Source organism: Lipotes vexillifer, unplaced genomic scaffold (genome assembly GCF_000442215.2).
Source record: "Lipotes vexillifer unplaced genomic scaffold, Lipotes_vexillifer_v1.1 scaffold113, whole genome shotgun sequence".
Lineage (NCBI taxonomy): Eukaryota > Metazoa > Chordata > Mammalia > Artiodactyla > Lipotidae > Lipotes > Lipotes vexillifer.
Genome location: NW_006792514.1, coordinates 194,506 through 207,352, shown reverse-complemented (window position 1 = coordinate 207,352; position 12,847 = coordinate 194,506). Strand labels below are relative to the sequence as shown.

Below are 12,847 nucleotides of genomic sequence, written 5' to 3'. Positions count from 1 at the left end.
GGATCCTAGTTCCCCAACCTGGGACTGAACCCGGGCCCTTGGCAGTGAAAGCACAGAGTCCCAGCCACTGGACTGTCAGGGAGTTCCCTAAATTTTTAACGAGTTCCCTAAAATTTTAACTTAATATCAGCATAAAATTTAAAGTCTATGATTAATTGCATTGTTAGCAAGAACTGTATTATTTACTGACTGATGTCAGATTCATTTACTGACTGATGTCAGATTCATTGTAATAGAACTAATTAATTTTTCCCTGGGTACTTTGCCCTAGTTTTTCCTACAGGCTTCCTATAATTTTATTGCACAGTTAAACGCTACATTTTGTTTACTTCATTTTTTAGCTACTTCTTGAATGTACTAAAGGTTTCTTGGTATAGTTCTTCCATGCTGGGCATGAAAGATTTTCATTTTTTGAATGCAGCTAATTGTTCACTAAGCAGAACTATGGATGTATCGGTACAACATGTTTAGCAATTTATTTGAGGTTGTCAAAACATCCAAATACTTTTTCTGAAAAAATATGCATTATTAGTGTAGGGTACACTATAAAACCAGATAACTACCAACTGAATTCACTAGAGGATTAGATTACTCATCTAAAAGTTTTAATTAGGAGCCTCACTCCTAACGTTTGGGGATGCATGGATATTTTCTCTGGGCTAAGAATCTAATTACAATGCTTCATTTATTTGATTTTTTTCTGCTATTTACATTTCTTTTTATAGTACACAACGCTTTATATCTAGTGTGAGAACCTATTGTAATTAAGCAAAGAGATTACCGAGTTTTCATAATAACCCAGATTTCCAAAAGAGAAATACAACTGACATCCTGAACTTATATCTATGAAGATAGTATGTCACATGTTATGTCAGATAGAGTCCATGATTAATTACAGCATCACCATTCAAAAATTAGTAAAATATTTATTCATTTTTAAATGAAATCAGCATTTTATCCTGATCTGGACTTCTGCTATAAACCTTGGTAAAAGCAGTTTATAATTCCATTAATAGTGTATTTGCCACTTTATTTTGAGTGGACCTCATGAAAGCCATCTGTATCTTGTATAACAATTGTAAATCTTCACTTAAAAATTGTAGTTTGGGGCTTCCCTGGTGGCGCAGTGGTTGAGAGTCCGCCTGCCGATGCAGGGAACACGGGTTCGTGCCCCGGTCCGGGAGGATCCCACATGCCGCGGAGTGGCTGGGCCCGTGAGCCATGGCCGCTGAGCCTGCGTGTCCGGAGCCTGTGCTCCGCAACGGGAGAGGCCACAACAGTGAGAGGCCCGCGTACCGCAAAAAAAAAAAAAGAAAAAAATATCATCATGTTTTAAAACCTGGTGTATATTTATAGAGAGAAATTGTTCTTGACCTGATTTGGATTAATATTTAAATCACTTAAAAAATATTTGGTGCTTTTATATTTTTAAACATTTTACAGGGACTTCCCTGCTGGTCTAGCGGTTAAGACTGCGCTCCCAATGCAGGGGGCCCAGGTTCGATCCCTGGTCAGGAAACTAGATACCACATGCTGCAACTAAGACCTGGTGCAGACAAATAAATAAATATTTAAAAAAAAAAGAAAAAACACTTTACATAAAAATGCAGATCTTGGATTCTGATTGTTGAGAACCATATTAGTCATGATATTAGTTTTCAGTGCCTGCTCTAGTAAATTACCACAGACTTAGTGACTTCAAGCAATACAGCTTTATTCTCTTACAGTTCTTGAGGTCAGAAGCTCAAAATAAGTTTTACTGGGCTAAAATTAAGTTCCCGTCTCTTTCTGGAGGCTCCAGGGCACATTTGTTCCTTGCCTCTTTTAGTTCCTGGTGGCTGCTGGTATTATTTGGGTTGTGGCCCCATCATTCCAGTCTCTACTTTCATCATCTCATTGCCTTCTCTTCTGTAGTGATAGCTCTCTCCACCTCTCTAAGGATGCTTGTGATTGCATCATTATGCCCACCTGGATAATCCAGGCTAATTTCCCCATCTCAAGATCATTTATCAGGGGCTTCCCTGGTGGACCAGTGATTAAGACTCCACACTCCCAAAGCAGGGGGCCCGGGTTCTATCCCTGGTCAGGGGACTAGATTCCACATGCTGCAACTAAGACCTAGTGCAGCCAAATAAATAAGTATTAAAAAAAATAATAAAATCATTAATCATATTTACAAAGTCCCTTTTGCCATATAAAGTAGCATACTTGTCTTTGGGGGCCTTTATTCAGCCTACCACAGCAGTCCTCTTGAATTCATATTGTTAACGTCAAAAAGTTCTGCATGCTGTGGACTTAATTTTTACTCTGATGGTGGTTCTTTTTATTTCCTGCATGTTATCTACTTCTTTATGCCTCCCAGTCACACATGCTTGATTTAAGTCTCTGATTGAAAAAGTTGAACTTGAAATCATTTTCTGTAGCTTACCATTTACTACATCCTTGTATTGATCCATTGATAGCTAAATTTTTGGCATGATCTTTTAGTTGACTCATAGAACTGATCATTCTGTGGTTCAGAAACCTTGCTTACCAGTTGGTGAAAGGCAGAGTAGGAGAGATGGAAGATGAAACATTTTAAGGAGTATGATTTTGGATGCAAATTAGAAAATAAACTTTAGGTAACAGCGTTCTAGAAGAGCTGTTAGAGCGCTGCTTTCTAGAAGCTAGACATGAGACTGCTGGAGAAGAAGGAAAATATGATGTTTGTGACCTTGAGAGGAATGAGCTTTAGAAAAGTACATCTTTAACTATAGATTTTCAATTTCTTCCTAACTAAATTTGGAATATCTTACAATTTTTAGTTCTTCAACTCTACGCTTTAGTGTTAACTTTGTGAAAACTGTCTCTAAAAAGTTTTAAAAAATTTCACTGGATAACATACAAATTGGGTTTTATAATAATCGCTTATATTAATGTCTTATATCTAGTTAGAGGAGCTGTTAAGTCTTGGCAACAACATCTGTGGAAACATCCATTTTGCTTATTCACATTAATAAGTTTTTTCTAAGCTACATTCACAACCTGTCTATTTAGTAATTAATGAAGGTTTTTGTTTAGTGCTGTATTTATGTATAGTTATTTTGATTATCTGAAAATAGTTAAATGTGTTAATACAAAAGGATTTAAAATAACTTGTGATGATTTGTGGGCATTAGGAGGAGAGGGGTTTTCCAAGCATTGCTTGGGGCAGGGGAAATGTTATGGTGCGTGGCAAAATGAGCTTAGTTGTTGGTGAGAGGATTATGGCTGGAATGAGTGGGGTTTGCTATTTCTGAATAAGATGCCAACTTTTAGGGCAAGGGTAGAGACTAAGTCCTTGGTATTTTAATTAAATAACCAGTTCCCAGATATAGAGCAATCACTATGGGAAGAATCCATCAGTACAGAGTGGAAAGCTCAGATTTAGCAGGATAATACCAATTAAAATGTGACCATATTGATTGGTGTCACATTTCTGGGGTGTTAGGAGAGGCCACAGTCTGTGAAGTGAGGTCTTAAGTGTCAGGAGAGGCCTCTCAAATGTGTCTTTCTGGCTGTCAAAGCCCACCAAACCCAAGACATCATTTCCTCTGTAATCTTCAGACTCCACTCGTGTAAGATTCAAGGGCTCATGTACTCACTGAGAATTAAAAATCATTACTCGTGTAGAATCAGAATGGAGTGCGAAAAGGGGCCAAGATGGTGACCTAGAAAGGCAGTGATGATGGTGAAAGGGAGGGCCAGGTGGAGAGCGACAGAGAGGATAGATTTCTCCTGATGCAGATGTTCTCTCGACCTACAGAAGAAGAATTTTTCATCTTTGAGTTCCCTATTTCCTACTCTCTCTCAATGCCTGTGACACCCTAGATCTACTGATAAGAGCCCATCTGTACCCCCAATCTCACTCAGGTCCTGGCACACCATTTGCTGCTCTGCAAGGTTTGAGATGCTTTGCCCCAAGCTTCCCAAGACCTTAAAACCAGACAATTTTCAGACCTTTGTAGGCAGTAGAATCCACCCCACATAAGACCATATATATTAAAATGTATCCCCATTTCACATTAAATACTATTTGTATATTAAAAAATATAAATTTGAACAGCTTTTTGTAATTGATTTTAAGAATTTGTCTCGCCATTGGTCACTTAGTTTACAATTGGCTGTGGTTTCTCATCCATCATCACATATGCCTTGGAAGTGAGAAAAGTTAATCTACAAGTTACATTCAAGGTTAACGACATTTTTATGAATATAAAAGGAAATAATGTTTTTATATATATTACATTTTACAGCTATTTAAATATTTCAGTTTGGCAGTTTTCATATTTTGGAGCCAATGTATTTTTTATTTTTGTTTTTTTTGTTTGTTTGTTTTTTGTGGTACGCGGGCCTCTCACTGCTGTGGCCTCTCCTGTTGCGGAGCACAGGCTCCGGACACGCAGGCTCAGCGGCCATGGCTCACGGGCCCAGCCGCTCCGCGGCATGTGGGATCTTCTTGGACCGGGGCACGAACCCGTGTGCCCTGCATCGGCAGGCGGACTCTCAACCACTGCGCCACCAGGGAAGCCCCAATGTATCTTTTAACAGGTCTCAAATATTTTGGGGCACCCCTGAGAAGTTCATAGGTCCTCAAGTTTAAAATGATCTGCTTATGGGACTTCCCTGGTGGTCCAGTGGGTAGGACTGCACTCCCAATGTGGGGGACCCGGTTCGATCCCTGGTCAGGGAACTAGGGCCTACATGCATGCTGCAACTAAGAAGTCCGCATGCCGCAGTGAAGATTCCGCGTGCCAAAACTAAGACCCGGAGCAGCCTAAATAAATACTTTTTTTAAATTCACTAAAATGATCTGTTTATAATTTTATAACACAAACACAATCTATTACTAGAATATTATTTATCAAATATCATTTGCTCAGGGAAGCCTTCCCTGACCTTGAATATATTAGGTTCATCTGTTATATGCCCTCCTAGCAAACTTTGCTTCCTATGAGTATTTCCATCAACTATAATTACATAATTATTTCTATTACTGTTCATGCACTCTTTCTCCTCCGTTAGCCTATTGATTCCATAAGTGCAAGACTGACCAAGAGTTAAGAAATATTTGTTAAAGGAACGAATGGGTGAGAGAGTGAACCTGCGTCTTACAGGGAATCTGTTTCAGGAGGAGGGTTTCATCACTGACAAGAGACTGAACGCTGAAAACGAAAAAGCATTCTTAAAATATATCCTCCCTCCTCCACCTTTTATTTGGGATATCTGCCTTTAGCATGATCTGTACCTGTAGAGGTAGCAGCATGGTCTCCCGCAGACACAATGGCTGCTTAGCATCCGGTCTTGGGTCTCTGGCTCTTCTGGAGACCCTGTGAACTACCTAATATACTTGGCAAAGTCGTGGTGAATCTTTTTATTTACCACACAGAAATATATTTCAATCTTTAGCTGTTATATTCATATTTGTTCTGTATTTGTTCTGGAGTTTCCCCAAACAGGATTGTTCACCTCACTAAAAAGAACTTCTTTGCAAACTTAAAACTGGACCTTTTGAAAAAAAAAATAATGGTTTCAGTTTCTTGAGCACCTAACCAGGTGTCAGGAACTGTGGTACATTTCCCACATAATTGCACTGAATCCTCATACGATTACATTTGTTTGTTTCTATCCCCATTTTACACATAAGTAAACTGAGCTTCAAAGTAGCTGTTCAGTGTCCACAGGAACAAGTAGCAGGGCCAGGGTCTGCACTCAGTCCTGGCTCCAAAGCTCAGGCTTCTCTGTTTTGATCTGCTATTTCATATGTTTCTGAACATTGCCTGCTACCTATGCTTGGGAGACTTCTTTAATTCTTATATTGAGTAGGATTGTGTTAGGCAGCATGTGTTGGAATCGAGTGGCTTAACCAAATAAGGTTTTGCTTTTCTTTGTAACAAGGCCAGAGGTCAGCAGTCCTGGGCTTGTGCAGTGGCTCCAGGGTCCTTCATTGGTGTCCCAGGCTCCTCCTGACTTTCCATCCCACCATCCTTGGGGCATGGCCACCTTCCTCAAGGCTATTTCTTGGTTATAAGAAGGCTGCTATCCTCCGGGCTGCACACACTGGCCCACACTGGGTATTAGCAGTCTTTTGAAAACTGCTAACCCAATTTAAAACAAAAAAAGGCATTTTCTTGTTTTTGTTGTTTTGCAATTTTTTATTAGTTTAAACCAGGGCATGTTTATTGGCTGTTTATGTTTCTTTTTAAAATAAACTACTTGGGAATTCCCTGGCGGTCCATTGGTTAGGACTCTGCGCTCTCACTGCTGAGGGCCTGGGTTCAATCCCTGGTTGGGGAACTAAGATCCTGTAAGCCATGCAGGGTGGCCAAAAAAAAAAAAAAAAAGACTTTTAAATAAACTACCTATTTGTGTCATTTGCAGTTTTTTCTACTAGGTTGCACATCTGTTTTTTATTAACATCCTTTGTATACTTAGAACATTAGCCCTTTGTTATTTGATCATTTCTTGATTCCAATTTTTTGTTTACTTTTTCATGATGTTAATGGAGTGTTCTTCTGTGTGCAGGTTTTAAATGTGCAGTCTTAGTATTTACACAGTCTTTTCCTTTATGGCTTCTGGGTTTTGAATTATGCTCTAAATATTTGCTCATATATTATTACACTATTTTTATAGTTTTGTTTTTTATATTTCATTTTTAATTCATCTGGAAGATATTTTGGAATAAGGTATGAATCCCATTCATTTTAACTCAAGTCCGTGGTAGTAGCTCTTTACATGAAGAGGTGGGAAAAAAGGGAGAAACATACATAAAATGTCAGTCTGCAGCTATACCATAAAGCTGGAAGTTTTAAAAAATGGAATCTTAACTAATACTTTTGGAGGGGGTTAGACAAGGAGAAAAATCTTGAGTCACATGGTTTCCCAAAAGAACAAATTCAGAAGAATGACATGTGGCTAAGGAACTAATGTTTACAGGAAAAAATATTGAAATGTTAAAACCCACTTTTTGTGTGTGCTGTATAAACATTCAACTATCCTATAGTCTGAGAAAGAATAAAGGAAATGTAAGTAAAATATCCAAATTTGGTGTGTCTCAGTTTTCTATTAATTTACTGAAATTAGAAGACATGCTATATTCTCTTGTGTTAAATAAAAAGTCATTTTACTAACCACATCTATTACAGTGATGTGAGTGGTTCTACTTTTGAAACTTTAACATGTTGAAAACGACTCTGTCCCTGAGGATTAGTATCCCCATTAAGACACAAAGGAGTTGAAATGTGTGTATTTTAACAGTTTTTCTGCATAACCAACCAAAGAAATTCTTACATTAGAAAGCCTGGACTTCAGATTTCCCAGGTGTCTGTGTGGGTGGTTCTTGGCTAGCCTGCCCAGAGTCAGGTCTCCTGGCGGCTCAGGCACAGCAGTGATTAACTGGGAGGACAGAGTGAACACTTGATTGAAACATGGAGGGTCAATTCAAACTTTTTTCCATGTGGGCAAATCTTCTAATTCCCCCAGGTGTTTTATTTAGTGATTACATTTTTGATGAGAAGATAAGAATAACTTGATTTCCATTTCTTACGGTTTGCTTCACTGGCCTTTTATGCCTTAGTGTACACTTTGGAACTTTATTTTCGGCAGTTGAGATACTGTGTTGCAGGGAAATGATTCAACAGGCAAAGGAAGTTAAAGAAAAAAAATGTTCCCATGTTACCAGAACTGAGTTTCCTTTGAAGCTGCTGTCTAGGTATACAACAACGACGGATGGGGGTGAAGTCCAAACTTCTTACATGACCTCCACTAACTCTGCGGTGAAGGTGGGGAGCCTCTGACTGGCCCCCGGGGATGAAATCCCCAGTTCCCTACTGTCTTTCTCTGACACCACCCTGGCCGTGGTGTTGGGCCCCTTTGGTATAGCCTTGTGAGGGTGGAAATCTAGGCTTTCCACTCGGTCTGTGCTGGTGTAGGTCCAGGTGAGGTCACAGGTTTTTCTGTGGTGGTGTTTGGCTGGAGTAGAACAGTTATTGTCTAAATATGTGCCATCATGCTAGGCTTTTCTTAGGGTTTTCTTGGTCTGCAGCATTGGCATTTCCTGATTGCTGGTTTCTTCAGCTTCCAAGTCTGAGATACGTGAGGCAAAAATAAAACCAAGAAACTCACCACTGGTCATCTTATGTTTATGTATAAATCATTTGTCAGAACTGGCTCTATAAACTTTGGGCCTATTGCACAAGTAAAACTCGCTCTCAAGGTATGATAAATTGCTATAATTAATATTATTTAAATGGTTCTGGTGGTTTGCATTTAGCCGGTTTTCCTACATACCCACCAGTGTATTTTGAATTAAAATGCTTAGTTATTGACTCTCCCCATTGCTAGCACCACTCCATTTCAGTGCTCACTTGAAATTTTGTCTTTCCATACAGGTGGCTGCTGGGGCCCTGAGGAGTTGAGAGAAGGAAATCCTTTTTAGTCTTAATGCTGAAAGAGCCATAGTCCTTCCAGCCTAGAGGGAATGGTAGCGAGGAGTTAAGGTAGTGAGGAAAGGCTGGGAAAAGAGACAGTTCCTTAGCTGTTCCAGAATGAAAGAAATGAAAATGCAACTGGTACATTTATAGTCAAATATACAAACACCTGCTCTTGATAAAACAAATGATTTGGAGATGATAGTTGTGATTTGGACTTACCACAGCCCTGCCTCCTGCTCCTATAGGTGTCTGAAGGCTCCTGGAAGCCCTCAAGTCTCTTAAAAAGAGTGATGTTTCTGTTGTCTTTAAGTGACATTGATAGAGCTGCTCCCCAGCTCAGTGGCAATTTCTCTGGTAATTAGGTGCTAAATGCTGCCCATGGAGATAACAGGTGACATTCAACCCAAATGGGATGGAACTACCAGGTGGTTATGGAAACCTAAGACAGAAGTGCCATAGATGCTGCTGTACCAAGGGGAATGGCAGAACCTCACACCCACATCTATGATCTGCATATTTTTTCATCATCATAATTTATAGGTATTAAAAATTCACATGCCAGGGCTTCCCTGGTGGCGCAGTGGTTGGGAGTCCACCTTCCAATGCAGGGGACATGGGTTTGTGCCCCGGTCCGGGAGGATCCCACGTGCCGCGGAGCGGCTGCGCCCGTGAGCCATGGCCGCTGAGCAGGCGCGTCCGGAGCCTGTTGCTCCGCAACGGGAGAGGCCACAACGGTGAGAGGCCCGCGTACCGCAAAAAAAAAAAAAAAAAAATTCACATGCCACAGCCCCTAAGGAATTACACAGCATTATGAAAAGAACCGAATGTACAACTGGCAGATAATGATAAAGTTGCTCACATTTAACTTCTTAGGCATATAGAGTCCAAGTTTTGTTACTTTTTGTTTTTTAAAAGAGACTCAGAGTTACTTATATATAATTAAAATGCCCTAGAACCATTTGGTCATTATTTTTTTTGTGGTACGCGGGCCTCTCACTGCCGTGGCCTCTCCCATTGCAGAGCACAGGCTCCGGACGCGCAGGCCCAGCGGCCATGGCTCACGGGCCCCGCCGCTCCGCGGCATGCGGGATCCTCCCAGACCGGGGCACGAACCCGCGTCCCCTGCATCGGCAGGCGGACTCTCAACCACTGTGCCACCAGGGAAGCCCCATTTGGTCATTATTTATTCACTATCATACAAATTTGCCACATAACTTAAGGGTAAATGTTGGAGTAACTGTTTATAAAATAGGTTTTAAGTGTATGACCGCTAAGTTTATTCTAATAAAAAGATTTTTTTAATATAAGAAATAACAGATTAGAAACAAACTGTGAAAAGAAAGTATTATACAAATTTTTAAAAAATAAAAGAGATTTCTGAGTTTTCCTTTAGTCGATATAAATTTCTTTCTCTGTTTTTTTTTTTTTGTGTGTGTGTGTGGTACGCGGGCCTCTCACCGTTGTGGCCTCTCCCGTTGCGGAGCACAGGCTCCGGACGCGCAGGCTCAGCGGCCATGGCTCACGGGCCCAGCCACTCCGCGGCATGTGGGATCTTCCCGGACCGGGGCACGAACCCGCGTCCGCTGCATCGGCAGGCGGACTCTCAACCACTGCGCCAGGGCAGCCCCCTCTTTCTCTGTTTTTAATACTTCAAATCCCTTCTTTACACTAACAGAATATACCATAATCTCTGCCTGTTGTAGACCCTGGCATTGGGAAAAACTGATCTTTCTGAGTTCATTACCTGTGTTTCGTAACTCATGGCATTTTGTGGGCTCCAGAAGTAGTATTTATTTCTACCAAAAATCCACCAACTCTTGAATATAGAACTCAGGTTCACCTAAAAATCAAAACATAAAAAACACTTCTGCAAATACTGTTGATAGCTATTTCCATGGAATAATACTGAGCAGAATATTCTTCAGTTCCTTTATACCTATAAAGGTAATGCTTCTGCACGGTAGAAGGAGAATAATTCCATGTCAATCTTACCAACAATTCATGGAGATCAACATAGTTTGGTTACACCATACATTTTTTTTGAAGTATGTTTGATTTACATGTCAACCATATGGTTGATTTACATAACAGATTTACATAAAAACTTTTTTAGTTTATTTATTTAGTTTATTTATTTTTTTTTTGGCCACACTGTGCAGCATGCAGGTTCTTAGTTCTCCAGCCAGGGATTGAACCTGTGCCCCCTGCATCGGGAGTGCAGAGTCTTAACCACTGGACCACCAGGGAAGTCCCTAGTTACGCTATGTATTTGATAACACGTAATACATATCTGTCATATGTGTAAAACATTATGAGCATTTGTGTTCAATAAAACAATAGCCCAATTACAAATGACATTTTATTATTCAAATGACTTTATAATGTCAACACCAATGCTAATAAAAATATATAATAGGCTGAACTCATCAATGGCACAGTTGTAATTCATTTGAAGTAAACCACATTTCAAAGTAAGCCTTTCGTAGTTAAATGAAAATCCTCTATTTTGTAAAATTTTAGTCTTTACCTGTTAAAGGCTGGATAAGGCAAAGCCATCCCTACTAGCAGAGCAAGAAAAGCAGAGATGGAACAGATAAGTCACTGTACACGTTGCATGTGCTATGAGCACCGTTTTACTCCTGCAGGACTGAAAATTCTGGGTTTCCACATTCTTTATGCTTTAGCAATCAAAATAAAAGCGTAATTCATATCTAGGCCGATAAAAGACTTCAGTTTCCATTTAAAGTTGATGTTTCCCTTTTCAGACTATTTACAATTTAAAAGAAAGAAAATTAATTCTGTCTACTACGGTTTTTAAATATTGAGATTGTGGGTTCTTCTCATATTGAATTTTAAGGGATGGTGCTTTGCTGTGTTTCTAGGCTATCAGACACAAGAAAGTTTAAGCTCAATGAATTTAGTACGAGGTTGGTAACATGGTGACCCTTTAAAACCAAAGACATACAAAAAGGATTTTTTTTCAAAGAATATTTTAACAAATAAGGGTTTGCTTTGTACATACCTGCCATAGTTAAAGACAAAATTTAGATTAATTGTTATATTCAGGAAATAGGTACTTTATTAATTAGGCCTTTGTGTGTGTGTGTGTGTGTGTGTGTGTGTGTGTGTGTGTGTGTGGAAGAGAGAGAGAGAGAGAGGGAGAATTTTCAGCTTAAGTAAGGCTCTAACTTCCTGAGAATTTTCTAATTAAGTGAAAATACTGGTTGAAATATTTAGTTGTCTTACCAGGAATTGTAAGAAAAGTATACCTTACACATTCATGAGACACTGAAGTACATTATCAGTTAATAACCTCATAAGACATCTGCTTAAACAGATGTTTTAGTTGAGAAAACTGTAAACATGATTCTAAATTTACAAATATGTTGGTTATTCTTCCTTGCCTGGAAGGTTGAGCCAAAGTTTACGTAGATTAGAGGAAAGCCTGAGTCTGGAAAAATTCAAAGTATTCCATAAATGCAGATAAAGCAATACAATAAAGTAACTTGGCAATTATTTTAATAATTATTTACAAGGCCTCTGTTCCTTCTTTGCTCACATACAAGTGACCTGAGTTACTCCATCTTCCTGGTCAAACTGTCCATCATCTATTTCCCGCAGGACACTGTCACTGTTGCTGAACCCGGAGAAGCTGCTGTGCTGGGCCGGCCTCTTCTTCATCCAGCATTCTCGAGAAGGAGCGAGGAGGCGCGCCTCGGGCGGGCTCCAGCCCTCTGCAGGGTGTGACAGGGCCGTGTCCAATCCGACGCTCCTGCTCGTGACTTTGCTCCTGTCTTCACCTTTCACGTGCCGGCTGCCTTTCCTCTGAAACACAAGAGATTGGCAACCAGGAGTTAAAAGGATGGGCGCCGTCTTGTCCCGCTGGTCTAGTTCCCTGCCCGCTTCTCTTCAAGGGCCAGCTCGGGCCGCCCTTCACGTTCCCTCCTCCCCGCCCTCCAAGCGAAGGTGCGCTCCCCTCTCTGTTCACACCACGTGGTGGCTTCCTGGCCCATCGTTCTCCTCATCGGCGGGCGGGCTGTGTGCCCCTGTCTGGTTCCTCAATGACACCTCTGAGGAGAGACACCTGCTGCGATCTTACTTGGGGGAGCAAAGCGGGTAGAGAGATACGCTAAAACCTCCATTTTCCTTCTAGGTGTTTGTCGGGATCTGAACAGCAGAAAAAGTGCCCCAGAGGCTACCTCTCCCCCATGTCTATAGGAATAGACTGCACAGGTGATTCAGACTGAGATCATATTGGAATAAGGGGCACCTTTCTAGGTGGAGCAGACCCCTCTCCTTGTCCTGCTACAAGCCGCTTCTGCCTGACAGTGGGATTGCTCAGCAGTGGGACCAGCTCCTTCTGCAGACTGTCAGAGAAGCTGCGGATATTTTCACTA

General features: G+C 40.6%; 1 protein-coding gene and 1 non-coding gene across 2 annotated transcripts in view; both read right to left on the bottom strand.

The window, feature by feature from the left end:
• Positions 1-10,624: 10,624 nt before the first annotated feature.
• On the bottom strand, positions 10,625-10,697 carry TRNAG-CCC (transfer RNA glycine (anticodon CCC)). Its single transcript has one exon. It is a non-coding gene; the product is annotated as a tRNA-Gly (tRNA).
• A 1,308-nt stretch (positions 10,698-12,005) lies between these two features.
• The window catches only part of RFTN2 (raftlin family member 2), a 59,654-nt gene continuing 58,812 nt past the window's right edge, over positions 12,006-12,847 (bottom strand). The window contains exon 10 of the mRNA XM_007465694.1: positions 12,006-12,275. Coding sequence (XP_007465756.1) covers positions 12,006-12,275 — 270 coding nt within the window. The remainder of the gene's footprint in view (positions 12,276-12,847) is intronic.